At 44.3% G+C, this 18,195-nt stretch overlaps 1 protein-coding gene across 3 annotated transcripts in view; it reads right to left on the bottom strand.

The window, feature by feature from the left end:
- Nucleotides 1-937: 937 nt before the first annotated feature.
- The window catches only part of VWA8 (von Willebrand factor A domain containing 8), a 94,441-nt gene continuing 77,183 nt past the window's right edge, over nt 938-18,195 (bottom strand). For 2 of the 3 annotated variants that reach the window (XM_079983449.1, XM_079983451.1), the window contains exons 40-45: nt 16,498-16,606; nt 13,365-13,490; nt 8,463-8,621; nt 7,142-7,240; nt 5,347-5,585; nt 3,354-3,871 (exon numbers count right to left, since the gene is read on the bottom strand). In XM_079983449.1, the coding sequence (XP_079839575.1) occupies nt 3,763-3,871; nt 5,347-5,585; nt 7,142-7,240; nt 8,463-8,621; nt 13,365-13,490; nt 16,498-16,606 (841 nt within the window). In that variant the 3' untranslated portion in view covers nt 3,354-3,762. Of the gene's footprint in view, nt 2,768-3,353; nt 3,872-5,346; nt 5,586-7,141; nt 7,241-8,462; nt 8,622-13,364; nt 13,491-16,497; nt 16,607-18,195 lie in introns of those variants that run through there. The other variant, XM_079983450.1, reaches the window with a different exon arrangement.

The following is an 18,195-nucleotide window of genomic DNA, read 5'->3' as shown; positions in this document are numbered from 1 at the left end:
AAAGAGCGCTGTCCGCTATTTGACACTTTCATCCCATTCTTTGAGAAGCTTACAGCTGTTAACTTGGGCACAGATCAGTGTGATTCTAGTTCACCCTGTGCCCATTGGCTTGCAAGGATTCCATCTTGCATTAGATAGCACGCTGGCCGGCTTGCTGGCACAATTCTGCCTCTCTTTCTCAGTGCCCATTTACAGTGACGAGAGGCATACTCATCTGATATGACAGACATGGATGGGAGCGACAGAGCTGTAGCAACTGAGCTTCTATTGAGCATCAAAACAATGGGAACGCTCGGCTGGCGTACGTACGGTAGTTTGTGAAGCCAGATCTCTTGAATTCGGTCTGGTTTCATAAGGAATACCTCCCCCTCCCGGCATGTTTCCTGACCCCATTTTAATTAATGTAGACATTCATTTCAGTAAAAGCAACATTGCGTGTTGCGCAGTCTTTCAATATTTGGTTACTCATGATGAAGGGCAAGAATGCTGAGCCTAACTATATTCCTGATGTATTCATTTTTGTTGGGAAGAGGGAGATTCAGGCGTCCTGTTCTGAAGGAGGATTGCACCACAGGGCTATTTTGAATGTGAAGATTATTTGAGGGTTGCATTGAGGAGACTCGTATCATACTCTCCTCCTGGGTTTGTACTGTTTTAGAAGCCACCTTTAAATAAATCACTCGGACAGCAGTAAAGGTTAGTTGACTTTCCCCCCAAAACCTTTTATCAAATCTTGCAGCTGCTTTCCCCAAACTGAATCCCTTCCTTCCCCAAGTGCAAATTTCTTTATGGCTGTAGTACATTAACTTCCAGAGGGGCACTGAAGCATATTTTCAAAAAGAACACTTGTGGGAAATTGTTCACATTGGGGCGAGTCCCCCCCCCCCACTGCATTCTGTTATGAGTGAGAATAGAAAATAAAGACCTACACACTGTGTTCTCTAGATACAAAGAGACCCTTATTTATTCTTTTAAATGTCAGAATGGGGAAAACGGGTTATTATTGTTCACACGTCTCTGGATGCAGCAGATGGGCTATTTAAAGAAACATTTGCTTGCTTGCCAATGTGGCTGAACTGGGAAGAGATCCGAAAACCGACTGACATTGTGAGTGTAATGCAAAGTCTAGAAAACAAGGAATGAGTCCAAACGCCAAATTATGAAGAAATCTTAAAAAATAAGAGGGCTTTGTACAGCCCTTCGGGGTCTTAGGGCACAGAAGTAGAAATGCTATCATTGTCCTTAAGAAATCAACCTTCCCCTCAGGTTTTCTATTTGTCATTGAGTTGCAGATAGGAAAAAGGTTGTAAGAAATTTGTAGGAAGTGTATTTTGCATTTTACATCCAGTTCTTAAAAAGCCTGGTTCACACACTGCTTTGTTGTTTCTCCAGCTCATTCTCTTGTGTATCACAACACATATAGTCTCACATGGGGGGGGGTGACTGTTTCAGCAAACAACCACCTTGCATTATTATTTTCCCGGGAAAGAATGTTAATTAATGTTTGAAATCTTAAAACATTTTCTAGCTGAAGATATTCTGCTGACCCGCTTCGTTTTCTGATGTATTACCTGCCTTACCTCTCTCTCTTAAGCCAGAATTTTGAATTGAGATGTTTACGTTTTGAAATACATTGTGAACCACCTTGAGGATTTGTTGGGGAGGAATGAAATCCACAATAATTTCCTCTCTCCCCCCTGGTTTGAATTTAGCAGATTTAACAAACTGATAAGTAACATGTGGTCCAGAGCTAAGTGATGCATGAATTGTGAGGCATCTTAATACATAACCATGATTCACTCTTGCAACTTACTAAACTAAAACAGAATTTCAGAGTGTGGATGGTGGTGCTTTCACGCCAGTCTGGTTACGAACGCAATAAAATATTACCATTTGTGTCTCTTGATTCCTCGCATTGCCCCTAAGCTGGTTTTTTTAAGTTTCACATTTAGAGGAAGCTCATGGCGTTTACCAGTTTTATGCTATTATCTGTTGCCCTTCCATCATCAGGAACATTGTCATGCCTGAGTACAGCAACATCTCACTGCCTTGGATGATGGAAAATGATGCTAAGGAGTTTGCTCTGATATTGTACTGCTCTGGCTTTCAGAACGACTCCACATTTTTCTGGCTCATTCAGTGGACAGGGAATGGCTCTCAAGTACCACTTCACTGTGGATGGCGGAGCCCTGTCTCTTGAGACTTTTTGCCGTCTCTTCATAATTGGACAGAGTCAGCATCGTGCTATGCAGTGTTTTTCTCCTACAAGACAAACAGCAGCTTCAGGAGAAACATTTAGATTGGGGAAATATGATTTAGTTCTTAGCCTGGTCAAATATTTTCACTTAACACAGCCTCAGAAAGTCAGCTGCAACCAAATATAATGCCTCTGGGCATTTTCTTTCAGTGTTTGCAGATGCACTGTTGCTTATAATCACAGTTAGATTATACAGAGTAGAAGAAAATCCTTTCTTCTACACAGAGCGGCAGAAAATCCTAAGCTTCTGAAAAACAGTGACGGCCATTCTAGTCCAGCAGGCATTTAAATGAAGCTTTGGAGTTTTTAATGATTTTTTATTTTATTCGTTAATATGCTTTTGCAATTTCTATGTACACCACTTGGAAACATTCATGATTAGGTGATATATAAATAGCTGAAATTATATTATTTTTTTTAAAAACGCTACTTGTCCCATGTGTGCAGTACCTTTGATGGGCGAACAAAACACTGCTCACACTGCAGCAAATTCAAGGGTAGATTAACAATCTAGAATTAAACAAATTGGCTTTTCATTTGAAATTCTCAGAAGTTTTCAGATGCCTGTGAGACAACTGCGAAGCATCCCAGCCCATTAGCCTCCACACCTTAACACTACCCTGCATTTCTACTCGAGGCAGAAAACGCAAAGGAAGACTATTAGATCTGTCTGATGTGCGCATTACCACATTCATTCTTATTAACAAACAGAAAATTGTTATGAGTTTTACCAGCTCCAAAAAAGGATCAATGGGAAATGACAAAACATCCTGCTTTTTGCAGCAGACCAGTGGTGTCCAAACTTTTTTCAAAGAGGGCCAGATTTGATGAAGTGAAGGGCCATGAGGGCCAACCAAAGTTGTTGAGCTTTCTTTAGGGTTGAAGTTGCTGAGGTTTTTTTTAGGATTTTACCCAGGAAATAAACTGCCACAGGGGCCGGATTAAACCAACCAGCAGGCCGGATTAGGCCCCCGAAATGGACTTTGGACATGCCTGCAGTTGACAAGATATTCAGTGCAAATCAGTGTCTAAGGAAACTGTAGATGGAAAGTTTAAATTACTGAAAGCTTTTAATGTGGGTGGGGTTTCTTTTAAAAAAAACCCACTAAGGTTTTTACTCAAATGTAGCAGTAATAGGTAGATATGCGCATTTAAGTACAATATATACTCCAATGTAAAGTATAGTACTTATTCCAATTGAAAGCCTACGGGTTGTATTCTGTGCCATCCATGATCACCACTTACACGTGTAGAAGGCAGCTTCTTCTTCCTATCCTCTCTCCTCTAATCATGTTGAGGGCTCCTCCCTCCACAGAAAACATTGGGGCACGCGTGGGCTTGGGGAGGGAGGGGAGGGAGGCGAAGTCCCTTTACGGAAGCACAAAGTCCACCCGTACAACGCTAGATTCCGCCCAATGTTACTAGAATTAGATCACCCTCTTAAACTCCGCCGAGGTGCTTCCCATATACAACCGACCAATTACAGGTTAAAAGCAGGCCCCTTCCTAGGCGTTTGACAACATGGTGGAGGTGAAGATCTGCTGTAGAATCTGTGGGATGTCCTTGGTGTCCATGGCAATAAAGGAACGGCCGGCTGGCAGCGTCCTTTGCAACCTGCAGATCAGGAAAGAGAAAAATACATGATTGCAAATTGTGTCCCACTACAATAAATACGTGGACGTGGGTGGCGCTGTGGTCTAAACCACAGAGTCTAGGGCTTGCTGATCAGACGGTCGGCGGTTCGAATCCCCGCGACGGGGTGAGCTCCCGTTGCTCAGTCCCTGCTCCTGCCAACCTAGCAGTTCGAAAGCACGTCAAAGTGCAAGTAGATAAATAGGTACCACTCTGGCGGGAAGGTAAACGGCGTTTCCGTGCGCTGCTCTGGTTCGCCAGAAGCAGCTTAGTCATGCTGGCCACATGATCCGGAAGCTGTCTGCGGACAAACGCCGGCTCCCTCAGCCAGTAAAGCGAGATGAGCGCCGCAACTCCAGAGTCGTCCGCGACTGGACCTAACGGTCAGGCGTCCCTTTACCTTTACACTAAATACATCAAATAACGTTTAAATGCTCTTAAGAAGAAAGTGAAAACTTCCTTCTAAATCTCTTGTACTGAAACTGCAACCTGAAAGACTTGGAAACTTTGGTGGGAGCAAGCGGAAAAAGCTTTGCCTCTGCAAAAGCCTTTCTGCAGCAAGACTCCTTTCTATTTGTGTTTGCTATGTGCTATGCACATGCGTGGCAGGGAGCACAAAGGAAAGTACAGCATTAACACTCCGGATATTATGGGGTGTCGCCTAAGATGTGGTAAAAGGTAAAGGTACCCCTGACCATTACGTCCAGTAGTGACTCATCTCGCTTTACTGGCCGAGGGTACAGCTTCCGGATTATGTGGCCAGCATGACTAAGCCGCTTCTGGCGAACCAGAGCAGCACACGGAAATGCCGTTTACCTTCCCACCAGAGCGGTACCTATTTATCTACTTGCACTTTGACGTGCTTTCGAACTGCTAGGTTGGCAGGAGCAGGGACCGAGCAACGGGAGCTCACCCTGTCGAGAGGATTCGAACTGCCGACCTTCTGATTGGCAAGCCCAAGGCTCAGTGGTTTACACCAATGTGCCACCCACGTCCCATAAGATGTGGGATATACAGCAAATCCATGAGGAAACGTGTTTTGTGTTCCCCAGAGCACAAAACCAATGACTGATTTAAAGTAGATTTTAAAAATTATTATTATTGTTATTACATTTCTTAATTGTGAGAGGTAGTCTTTGGAGGCACAGAATACAAGCAGCCCTTTGGTAAGGTAGCATTTTACTTCAACCAATACTGAGTTAAACACACAGCAGAAGAAAGGGCGAATCTCTCATTTGTCACACCGAACTCTGGCACAGGCAGAAGTTTCTGCTTTCTGCAAAGCTCAGCTTGGCATGAGTTCTCTGCCACTCACAGCACAAGAAACTCTGTGTGATGCTAGGCAACCAGCCTTGCCAGAATGCCAGACCTGAGCAGATTTGTGGAGAACTGTGCAGAACACATTTTTAAAGAAAACGTATGCCATATGCATGCATGCCATGAACTCATTGACCTACCTGTCTGCCTGATCTCCTAAGGAGCCTATGAATATGGCAAATGCGTTCACTTTGGGGTTGATGGTCAAGGCTTGAGCAAACCGTGCTGCGGGGATGCCGTACCGCTCAAGGTTGGCATCGCTTAAGACTATGACGAAGTACTCGTCTGCCTCTTCTTTCGCAATCTCCCGAATGGCGTGCTCTGTGCCCTCCAGAGTGTGGTCGCCACTCATACAGAACTGCGCGTGGGCATGCATTATCTGAGGAGGAGGTGAAAACATCAACAAAAAGAGGCACGAAAATGAAAAACAAGGAAGCAAACATTTCGGCACCCACTGAATGGAAATGCCTATTGCAGGTGAATTCATGTCCAAATTATAGTTCAGACAATAAAGCAACTTTTTGACTGAAAAAAAATGGGAAATTTTCCCATTTCACCTCAGGCAGCAAAATGAGATGGGACACCCCTGGGACAGGAATATGGAAAATAAATGGACCCATGAACCAAAAACTTATCTCACTGGGAACATAAAATAAGACTGTGGTGATCACACAAGGTCCCTGGATGTTTCACCGTCTATTGATCCCTGTGCCACCACTTTATTTCTTGCTGCCACCACCCAGGCCCTACCTGGTACAATACTGAGTCCAGTCAGGGTTAAATTGGAACATAAACTTCTGTTTATTTATTACATTTTAACAAGCGTGTGGTTCCCTAAATGGTATCAGTCAATTACAATCATGGGGCGCCTATCCAGTCCTTTAACTTCTGCTACCTGCTCTCACTCACTAAACCACCTCTCAGATATTTACTCGTCTTCCTAGTTGCTAACTGTTCCTGACTCAGCTTATTTCGCTACACTAACTCAACCTACCCCCAGACTCTACCCCAATTCACTCCCACTCCAACCAACCACCCAACTCCCAAAGAACTCCCCCTTTGCCCCTTCCAGTGCTGGTTTTATAGTCCCTCTGACTCCACCCCCCTTAGTTCTGATTGGGTAACTTGTTTAACTATTTCACCTCTGGCACTCTCATATGTTAACGTCACACCGGCTTTCTTAGGCAAATCCCCAGTGGGCTGAGAACACAGTGGTTGAGTATATGCACCATGTCGACCAAATTGGAATTAAAGAGAATGGCCCTTCATTTCTGACAGCATCACTCCAGAGCAGAATAGGAAAAAATGAACGCCATCCATAATCGGCCTTTGCTGGAAGGCTCAAAGTGCGTGCAGAACAACCAGGTGCCTAGCGTTTATTTCAGTAGTAAAATATGGGGTATGACTCCTTAACAACAAGAGATGAGAATTTGCAGAAAAATAAAATGTTTTGTGGTTCCTTAGAAACGAAAGGATTTGTGAAGTGTTATCTTCAGTTGACGAGATTCATTATTCGTGTCTATCTCCATGCGCACGCCATTTTTGGAGAAAACCCATTAAATGCGAGAGGTCCAGGTGGTCTGTGAACCCTCTGCAAAGCTCAGATGCATCGAAGAGAACTATAACTACTCACAACAGTAGCAACTGGTGAGAACACCACCTGGCAGGGAAGGAAATCCGTATGTTACAGGAGGCTATTCTAGAAAGACACTCCATAAAAACAAATAATATGTTGGCACCCACTGTGAGAACAGGATTCTCAGCTAGATGGGCAGCTTCTCCTTACGTTCTTATACGTTCTTACGTCCTAAGTGCCAAAGGTGGGTTTTTTTTACAGCATGTTTATACTTTCACACTCCCTGCCCCGCTTGGTTCTCTTTCCGGGATAGCAGGCACTACACAAATGTCTAAGAATTTCATCCAGTAAAGGTTTACCTTCAAAATTTCCAATCTTTGTTTATTGTTCTTCGGAACATTGTCATTCTGGACCACGGCAATGTTAAAACCATCTCCCGAATGCCCAGTGATGTCATACTGCATGGAAAAGATTTAAACATCATTTTTAAGCATCGTCCCCATAATAAAATGTATGTTTTACCATAAGGCGCCGATCACAGTTTGGAGCCTTGAACCACCATTTGCCACCCACCAATTTCTGTGCTATTAAAAAAAAAAATACCCTTGTGCTCACAGGCCAAAGTACAAATTAAGGCTGGAAGAGGCACATTTTATGCCTTTAGTTACACATTCAAATTCTTAATATTGATTGTTCAGCCCTTTTAAGCAAACCACAACAGCATGTGCTTCTCAGCATCAGCTTGCATGGACAGATCAGACAAATTCATACTGGAATACCAGGAGAAGGGTTTTAAGCTGTCCAGTGTCTGATTGCCTATATTTCCATTTCTATGAATATTAATTTTATTTGACAAGACTTATATGCCACTTAATCAACAAAAACTAAGCAGCTTACATAAAAAATATAAAATATTCATTTAAAAATATTGATAACATTAACGTTAAAACCAAACGGACAAAAAATGCATAAACATTATACTAGACATGTAGTAGAAGCATGATCTGGCCAACAGACATTTAAAATGTTTCCGGATAAGAGAGGGATGTTGAAACCTCTCTTACAAAGACAGAAGGGAGTCCAATTGCACCATAAAGACTCACAAATCTTTTGCACCATTAGCTTTTGTGGACTAGAATCAGAGAACCAGAGAGCTGGAAGGGACCCTGAGGGCCATCTAGTCCAACCCCCTGAAATGCCCAGCGTGGGGCTCAAACCCCACTGAGCGTCTCATGCTCTATTGATGTATGAAATGGTTCTGGGGAAAGGAAGGCACGCGAGATAAATAAAGCTAAAGTCAAAGCTATATTGATGCAATATTGATGAGACGCTGAACTGAGCGTCTCATGCTCTATTGATGTATGAAATGGTTCTGGGGAAAGGAAGGCACGCGAGATAAATAAAGCTAAAGTCAAAGCTATATTGATGCAATATGTAAAGCCTCACTACTACCAACATTTAACATGAGCATTTTAGACACTAAAGCTAGAGGCAAAACTCAGTTGATTTTTGTACTCTGCAATGCTTCCAAACAACGGTGGTAAGGCTGCTTTTTGGTTTCGTAAGAGAAAGAAATGTCTGTTCCTTTTGCAAGCAGAAGTGCGGCCTACATATTTCTACTGGAAATGGTCTACTGGAAAAGCTAACGCTGAAAAGTTAATAGGTTCATGTGCAAATCACCTTAAATTTCTGCTCGTAATTCTCAAAGGCTTCCATAACCATGCAAACAGCTTCCATGGAGCGCTCCAGCCGCCCGTCCACCCCGTTGAAGCGGTACATGCTGCCAGAGATGTCCACGACCAGGCGGAGGCGTTTGGGCTTCTGCTGAGGGCTCCCCAGCTTAAAGAGAGCAACAGCAAGTCAGGTTGGTGGAGGGGGTGGGGGAGCTTCAGTCAAAAGGGACGAACATAGAATCATAGAATCATAGAGTTGGAAGAGACCACAAGGGCCATCGAGTCCAACCCCCTGCCAAGCAGGAAACACCATCAGAGCACTCCTGACATATGGTTGTCAAGCCTCTGCTTAAAGACCTCCAAAGAAGGAGACTCCACCACACTCCTTGGCAGCAAATTCCACTGTCGAACAGCTCTTACTGTCAGGAAGTTCTTCCTAATGTTTAGGTGGAATCTTCTTTCTTGTAGTTTGGAACCATTGCTCCGTGTCCGCTTCTCTGGAGCAGCAGAAAACAACCTTTCTCCCTCCTCTATGTGACATCCTTTTATATATTTGAACATGGCTATCATATCACCCCTTAACCTCCTCTTCTCCAGGCTAAACATGCCCAGCCAGCTCCCTTACAGTTACGTGCTAGCTTGAAGGGCAGATTTAAAGAAATGTTCTAAGGCAAAATGGGTACAAAAGTACCTAGGTGAACTGGGCAAAAATCCTTCTGATTACTTTTTCAGGTACCTTTCTGAATCACTGTTCTAAGAGAAGATGAGCTCCTTCTCTGCTACCTCTGCTTCCTTATTTGTGCGTTTAAGACGGACCCGAAGGAACAGTTCTCTGAAAAGTAAGGGTTAGCTCACTGTTTGTGAATTGTACATGGGCCTCCTAAAGGTGGCGCTGTGGTGTAAACCACTGAGCCTTGGGCTTGCCGATCGGAAGGTTGGCGGTTTGAATCCCTGCGATGGGGTGAGCTCCGTTTTTTTTGGCCTCAGCTCCTGCCAACCAAGCAGTTCGAAAGCACGTCAAAGTGCAAGTAGATAAATAGGTACTGCTCCAGTGGGAAGGTAAATGGCGTTTCCGTGCGCTGCTCTGGTTTCACAAGAAGCGGCTTAGTCATACTGGCCACATGACCCAGAAAAGCTGCCTGCAGACAAACATTGGCTCCCTTGGCCAGTAAAGCAAGATGAGCGCCAAAACCCCAGTCATTCGCGACTGGGCTTAACTGTCAGGGGTCCTTTACCTTTACCTTTTTTACCTCATAAAGGTATTGTGATCCTGTTAAAGTATTACGGAAAACACTTCTTTTGAGATATAGTGCTACCTTGGTTCTCAAACGCCTTGGTACTCAAACAACTTGGAACCCAAAGACGGCAAACCCAAAGTAAGTGTTCCGGTTTGCTAACATTTTTCGGGAGCTGAACGTGCTCCGTTTTGAGTGTTACGCTTCCATTTTGAGTGTTGAGGTCTGTCTGTTTTTGCTATTTATTTTGCCTTTTTGTTTTTGCGGCTTTTTTTGTTTTGTTTTTGTGACTGTGTGGAACCCAGTTCAGCTACTGATTGATTGATTCTGTGACTGTAGCATATTGTTTATTGCTTTCATTTTATGGATCAATGGTCTTGTTAGATAGTAAAATTCATGTTAAATTGCTATTTTAGGGGTTGTTTTTAAAAGTCTGGAACGGATTAATCCATTTTGCATTACTTTCTAAGGGAAAGCGTGTTTTGGTTTCGGAATGCTTTGGTTTTGGAATGGACATCCGGAACGGATTGAGTTTGAGAACCAAGGTACCACCGTATCGAGAAAAATCTACTGAATAGATTTCTGGATTTAAGTTGCCCATACTGGAAACAAAATCCAAGAAACATCTCACATAAGGTTCTGCAGGTAAAAGTCTTTTTTTAAAAAAACAACAACACTAAAATCTCAGATTCAGAATTCATTCCAAAAGCAAATAGGGATTTTTTTTTTAAACATTCATTATGGGGATAATTCGGCTTTGTGTTGCAAAGCTTGTCTGCGGACATTACAGCCTTTAAAATGGGATTCTGGGCGACACTGCAATCAGACTATAAAGTAGATCATTTTAAAAGTGAAGCGTCTGTTTTAACACTTTCTGGCATTGCTCCTGGATCTGAAAAGGTATTTCATGACACATGAAACAAGGCAAGCCGGAATACAAATACCAAGCTGCTTACGGAGAGTTTGGCAAACAGATAAAAATGCTTAAAATATTTGTTTTGTTCTATTAGCTTCCAATGTCATTCTTTCACTGAATTACCATTCAAGCATTTTGTTTTGAATTCTCTTCTTCTCCACTGAAATAGAGATGCTTCTCATAATTCAGTTCTTTGTCCCCATTATTTATGATTTACTTCAATCCAGAAGACCCAGAACAGACATTATAACAAGAGGGTGGAATTTAACTGCGAATGCTAAGCTCTCTGGAGTTCCGACAGTTGCAGGCCTAGGACCAGAGGCCTTCGTACATCGACATATCCAAGCGGAGGTCTTCATGGTCAGCCATGGGAAGGATATTCTCCGGGGGGGGGGGGGCACACAGCCAGCAAAAAGAGACCAAAATGTGGCTGCTGATTCAAGTTGCCCATTACGAGGTTCACATAGCAATTATCTCCATATTCTGAGGGCCAAATGGCAGAAGACTGAGGGAGATCTGTAACTGGGTCTCCTGCTATTCTTTAAAAGTGTGCTACCTGCAGAGAACATGGGACGCGGGTGGCGCTGTGGGTTAAACCACAGAGCCTAGGACTTGCTGATCAGAAGGTCGGCGGTTCGAATCCCCGCGACAGGGTGAGCTCCCGTTGTTCAGTCCCAGCTCCTGCCAACCTAGCAGTTCAAAAGCACGTCAAAGTGCAAGTAGATAAAAAGGTACCGCTCCGGCGGGAAGGTAAACGGCGTTTCCGTGCACTGCTCTGGTTTGCCAGAAGCGGCTTAGTCATGCTGGCCACATCACCCAGAAGCTGTACGCCGGCTCCCTCGGCTAGTAAAGCGAGATGAGCGCGGCAACCTCAGAGTCGGTCACGACTGGACCTAATGGTCAGGGGTCCCTTTACCTTTACCTTTTACCTGCAGAGAAAACAGCAGCTTTGGAGAGGGCAGCTTTATGAGGAAAATGGAGGGAGGGGAGAAAGGATCAACTTCTTCCAGCAGCACCGCAATCCTTATCAGATAATAATAATAATAATAATAATAATAATAATAATAATAATAAATTTTATTTATATCCCGCCCTCCCCAGCCGAAACCGGGCTCAGGGCGGCTAACAACACTGAAGTAGTGCAACATTATAAAAACATTATAAAAATTAATTAAAATCAAAATTGATGGCAACCATAAACTAAAGTTTTGTAAAGATTGCCAAAGGAGGGAGTCAGGCTGTGCCCTGACCAAAGGCCTGGCGGAACAGCTCTGTCTTGCAGGCCCTGTGGAAAGATGTCAAGTCCCGCAGGGCCCTAGTCTCTTGTGACATAGCATTCCACCAGGTTGGAGCCGCAGCTGAAAAAGCACTGGCTCTAGTTGAGGCCAGCCTAACCTCTCTGTGGCCTGGGACCTTCAAGATGTTTTTATTTGAAGACCGTAAGTTCCTCTGTGGGGCATACCAGGAGAGGCGGTCCCGTAGGTACAAGGGTCCTAGGCCGTATAGGGCTTTGAAGGTTAAAACCAGCACCTTAAACCTGATCCTATACTCCACCGGGAGCCAGTGCAGCTGGTATAGCACCGGATGAATGTGATCTCGCAGCGAAGACCCCGTAAGGAGTCTCGCCGCGGCATTCTGCACTTGACTCGCTGGAGTTTTGGGTTAGTCTCACGTAGAGTGAGTTACAATAATCCAGTCTGGAGGTGACCGTCGCATGGATCACAGTGGCTAGGTCAGGGCGAGAGAGGTAAGGAGCCAACTGCTTAGCTTGGCGGAGATGAAAAAATGCCGCCTTTGTAATAGCTGCAATCTGCGCCTCCTCACCACCTCCAGCAGCTACTTAGTAAATAAAAAAAGGGAAGCTGGTCTAATCCCAGACCTCCGGCTGTCATGTCTGGTTGCACCCTGGGTCCAGAAAAGGTAAAAACAGCTGACTCAATATCATAAACGCAAGACTGAGAAAAGTTGCTCTCAAAGGCATGTTTGGAGACAGAGTTACGTCACACAGAGCTGCAGTACAAAATGAAACGAGCACAAACAAACGATGTCAATGGACTCCGCAGGAAAACTGACTCCATCCCAAACATAATGCACATAATGGGATTCTGGAACCTGCATGGAGCTGCAGGGCAGCCACAGTTGTCTCCCAGAACGGGCAATGATTCTGTAGAAATTCACTGTGCCAGACTCCAGGGGGGCATGCTAGCTGGGCTACATTTAAGTTGCCGTGCAGGCTCTGTGCAAGCTCTGCCTTAAGCATGAATAAAATGTGTGAAATGTGTGAAAATGTGTGAATAAAATGTGTGAATACAACCCCCGCAAGACGAATGCCTCGCAAGACGGAAAACCCACTAGACGAAAGGGTTTTCCGTTTTGGAGGTGCTTCGCAAAACAAATTTCCTATGGGCTTGCTTCGCAAGACGAAAATGTTCCTGCGGGGTTTTTTCCCTTCCCCCCCTTTTTCTAAGCCACTAAGCCGCTTATCTGCTTATCCGATAAGCCACTAAAAGCCGCTAATAGTGCTAATCCGCTAAGCCGTCCATGGGCTTGCTTCGCAAGACGAAAAAACCGCTAGACGAAGAGACTTGTGGAACGGATTCTTTTCGTCTTGCGAGGCACCACTGTAATGGGGTGGGCGGGCAGAATTTTGTAAATTACACCAAATTACCCAGCAAAATGTTAAATGGACTGAGAAAAGTGTGTATGCCAGGAGAACAGTTGGTGTGCATGCACTTTAACTTTGTCTCAGTTAACTTACTTGTGGGTCAAGATCTCCCCGCCGCTTATAGATAGTTTTTTCACCTGTCAGACTGTCAATTATCTTGGCATCATCTAGTTCTCCAATGGCCTGGTTCCTGAGCCACTGTCTTTCCTTTCCTTTCGCCTGTGAAAAAAAGGAAACACTTGTCTTTAAGATTATTTTCTTTCTGAAAAGTCTTTGGAAGTACCGATGGGACTTCTGCTGCAAATTCTACAACAAGGTTTGGCACAAATATTCAAACCAAAACACGAATTGGCAAGTATTTAGGAACACAGGGCTCTGCCTTATCCTGGACCTGGACATTTCCTACCTAGAGATGCCAGGGATTCCAGCTGGGACCTTTTGCCAATGAGTGACAGCCCTTTTCCATTGATAATCGATCCTTCCTATCAAACAAAGTGTTAATAGTTCAAGTTGTAAGGCTTAAGTGATGATGGGCAGATGACACAGCACTCAAAATACAGTTAGCTTTCAGTTACTGACGTAAGTAACTGGACTTTGAGAGACGTGTTAACAGCTGGCCATCACTTAAGCCAGATGCAATACAATGTCGTGACTTGCTGTTTCACTGGTCTAAGGATGCTTTGTGACTCTGAGCAGGAGGCACTATTGTGTGTATGTTAAGAAGAAGGTAAGTCCAGACCACGTCTCTGTGGCATCCATTGTCCATTCAGGCACATGAACCTCCAGCTTGAAGTAGAACCACACAGGCACAGGTTTATCACCTCAGTGAGAAGTAGTCCCAAATAATAGGATCATACACCAAATAAGCAGGTTGTTAAATTTCACAGCTATACCAGTCTTTTCCTCCTCCTTTTTTTTTTACAGGCAGCAAAGAATGTCTGGTTTCTTGGTCAGATAGTTTTGCTACACATTTCCCAGGAAGACAATGAAGCCTCAGGAAACAGAGCACACGGCGCTTTCCCAATGAACTTAAAACAACCTTTTGTTAGTCTAAAGGAAAACGGATGCGCTTCCTTCCCTGACGTTGTGGCAAGTGCTGCTCTGTGTCTCTAGGCACCAGGGACCAACTCCTGAGACCCTGGTCCTGAGGGAGGGGGCACAGGGTTAGCGGCTTTTTCCTCCCTCCCCCTTCTCCCTCAGCAGTCCTGAATTGTGGAGCCCAAAGCCTAAAATGCAAAATATAACATGTAACAACAGTAAAGTGTCTTCAAAAAGAAGATTTTGATCATATTATTATTACTACTACAGTGGTACCTCGGGTTACATACACTTCAGATTACATACGCTTCAGGTTACAGACACCGCTAACCCAGAAATAGTGCTTCAGGTTAAGATCTTTGCTTCAGGATGAGAACAGAAATCGTGCTCTGGCGGTGTGGCGGCAGCAGGAGGCACCATTAGCTAAAGTGGTGCTTCAGGTTAAGAACAGTTTCAGGTTAAGAACAGACCTCCAGAACGAATTAAGTACTTATCCCGAGGTACCACTGTACTACCACTACAAACAGAATTTTCAGGGTTTCTTCACTTACGACCTGGAATAACTATTTGGGTTTTTTTACACAAAAAGAGAAGCTGGGGGGGGACACACTGTCTTAACAATTTGGGGGCACAGTCAAGCTCTTTTAATCTCTACAAAGTATGAGCTCCTCAGATTTTGAGAAAAAATATTTCACTGCACTCTTTTGCAAATGGAAGCTCATCTTGATTCTCTTTGTCCATTTCTCCTTCTCTCCCTGGCTTTCAGACAGCAAAACACAGATGTCAAGAAAGATCACGCCATGGACAAATAGCTGAAACACTCCTGGAGCAGCTGTAAAGGCTCACCCAGCTGAAAGCATTATCAGAGCACAATGGCACGAGTTTCAGGGATCAGTGAACTATGACACGAATCACCCTCTCTTTCAAAACCAGATGCAGCACCTCCTAAAGCAGCAGCGGGAAAGGGATGGACAATGGCCCAAACGAGGTCACAAGGCCATTTCCCACAAGCTCCATCCACCTTCTCGACATCTGACCTTAGATATAAGGTGTGGAGTAGGAAAAAATGCAGCTCACCTGACCTCATCGCAAAATCAAGTGAGTGACGGATGGGGAGCCCTACCCACCTAACAAAATGGACCTGTCAAGGGTGTTAGAGGAGCTCAGAGTCCATCTCAGTGCCAGTGTAGTGTAGTGGTTAAGAGCGGTGGACTCGTAATCTGGTGAACCGGGTTCGCGTCTCCGCTCCTCCACATGCAGCTGCTGGGTGTCCTTGGGCTAGTCACACTTCTCTGAAGTCTCTCAGCCCCACTCACCTCACAGAGTGTTTTTTGTGGGGGAGGAAGGGAAAGGAGAATGTTAGCCGCTTTGAGACTCCTTAAAGGGAGTGAAAGGCGGGGTATCAAGTCCAAACTACTACTCCTCTTCTTCTTCTTCTTCTTCTTCTTCTTCTTCTTCTTCTTCTTCTTCTTCTATATATCTACGGCTGTCATTCCAATATTCTAACCCCTGGCCACAAATAAGCTTAGCCCCGGTTCCTACACGCGCACACTAAGGAAGAGGTTTTCCATTCCATGGGATCCCTGCATTCTGCTCTTCCTTTTGGTTTACAACTCCTTTGTGAGCTGCGATTTAATTTGTGCGCCAATATGTATGTTGTGTGATCACATCCTGATCCTATTTTGTGCTGTATGTATCCCGCCAGGAAGGGATGTGAACCGAAAACTGTGGCAAACTGCACAGAGGCCTGAGCAAAACTTGGAAATAAAAAATAGGAAAACAGGTAGCTGATGGTGCATTGGTGCAGCTTCAGAAAAAAGGCTGAGATGCTTTGGGACTCCAAAATGAAGATTTAAATTCAAAGCAGGAAGCACCCCTTATTTCACATGGATCTACTGTTCACAGCTATAGACTTGATGGGCAGCAGCTGGATGTGTGCGTTACCTCTGCTGAAATGTGAAGAGATACAGCAGCCATGGCAGAAAATCCCTATTGTGACAGTCTACTCAGATATGCAACTTATGTCCAGTTGGTTGGGTCAGCAAGTAATGAATTCAAATATCACAACTCATTGCTAGCTGATTAGTTTTCTACCGCTAGAGAATTTTGAGTGGGACCCGTAAAACAGCTCCCATGTCATCCAAATGCAGAAAAGAGAGTTTATCAGTTTTTAAAAGTCAATTAGTACCTGTAAATTATCCAGGATGATTCGGAGTAAATGAACTTGCCGTCGAACAGCTCCAGAGAACCTCTCATATGTAGATGCATCATATTCACTCATCTGGATTTCTTTTAGTCTGAAGAAATGAGATGAATATAGAACAAAATGAATAAGAGGCATTTTACAGGACATGCAAGTGCTGCAGTGCAGAATAAAACAGGCCTTCATAGCTTAAGTTCTAAAACAGACATTCTACCACATTAACTGGGATGGTCCAAATATCAACAGAATTTGAATCTCAGCAAGACTATTTTTATACTGAACTCTCATATCCTGAAATCTGGCTTGTCTTATATCAAGAAGATATAGAAGTGAAATCAAGAAAACTGAAGCATTCAGGTAGCCACTTTGATTTCCTTCACATATATTGGAGGTTTTTAAACAGAGCTTGTGATTCCTGTCTTGCAGGGAATTGGACTAGAATTAGGCCGCCATATTTTGAAGAGCAAAAATGGGGACAAATCTGCTGACTTCTACTTTTAACTATGAGTCGCTATGATGACTCTATCCATGACGTGTCCTGTGCCAACCCTAGCAGGATCCCTTCCAACTCTCTACAGTTCTGTGACTCTGTCTCACGGCTCATCCAGACTTCCGCTTGTCCTGCCACTTTCTCCCGAGGAAACCCAATCTTTAGCTCCCCATCAGAGCATTTCAGTAACAACGCGCCCACATGCTCCCAATGCGATCACGTGTGTGACGAGCAGGTTTCAAACTAAATAGAACAATATCTTTCAAGTAATGGAACAGTCAAGACAATTGGTGTAAATTATACATAACTGCAAACAACTTCCTGGGGGAATCAAGAAACAAATCAAGTGGAGAAGGAAGGTAAAGGAGCAAATAATTTACTGAGCAACTGCCTGTGCCTTCTTATGCATGCTCATGTTTTTACAAGAGCTGAATGAATCCCTCCCATGCATAGCTGTCAACTTACAGATTTGAAAATAAGGGACCAGCAGCCTCAAAAATAAGGGAACAGCAGCCAAAATAAGGGATTTTAGTCAACCAGCAGCCAAACGAAGCCTCAAGCGGTGGTTCCCACAGCGCAGCAACCTGGCAAAGGGGATGCTGCAAGGAAAACCACCGTCGCCTCTCCGCTGGGAAGCGCTGAGCAAAGGCAAGTCCCCAGGCAATGCGGCCGATTTGATCGGCACAAGGCATGCAAGCTCCACCCCCCTCAGTCGTTCTTAGACTCCTTATTGGGTGAGCAACGCAGCCAAGCAACACAGTTGGAGCCTCCCTCCTCCCTGGCCGGCAGGGAGGGAGGGAGAGGAGCTGCTTCCTTTGAAACCTGGGAAATTTAAGGGACATCATTAATAAGGGACAGCAGCAGGACATGGTGCTAGGATAAGGGACTGTCCCGCCAAATAAGGGACGGTTGACAGCTATGCTATCATTTTTCTTAGGACTGCAGCCTGGGGAAGGGGGGGGAGAGTGAACTACTCCTGCTCCCTACATGGTACAGTCCTGATCAGTGTTCCTCTTGTTGCTGCTTAAATGACAAAGATCAGGCATGTTAAATGCACACACATGCATTCATGCATTATCTGCTGGGGCCCTTGATGGATAATGTGTCTAGTAGGCACAAGGGATTTCACTTTATAAACCCAATGCTTCTTTCAAAGTGTCCATTGCATGCAGAGAAATCCATTACAAAGTGAA

The sequence above is a fragment of the Podarcis cretensis genome (assembly GCF_951804945.1).
Source record: "Podarcis cretensis genome assembly, chromosome: 7".
NCBI classification, from domain to species: Eukaryota; Metazoa; Chordata; class Lepidosauria; order Squamata; family Lacertidae; genus Podarcis; species Podarcis cretensis.
Note: the sequence above shows the minus strand (reverse complement) of the source record. Positions and strands in the feature narration are given on the sequence as shown.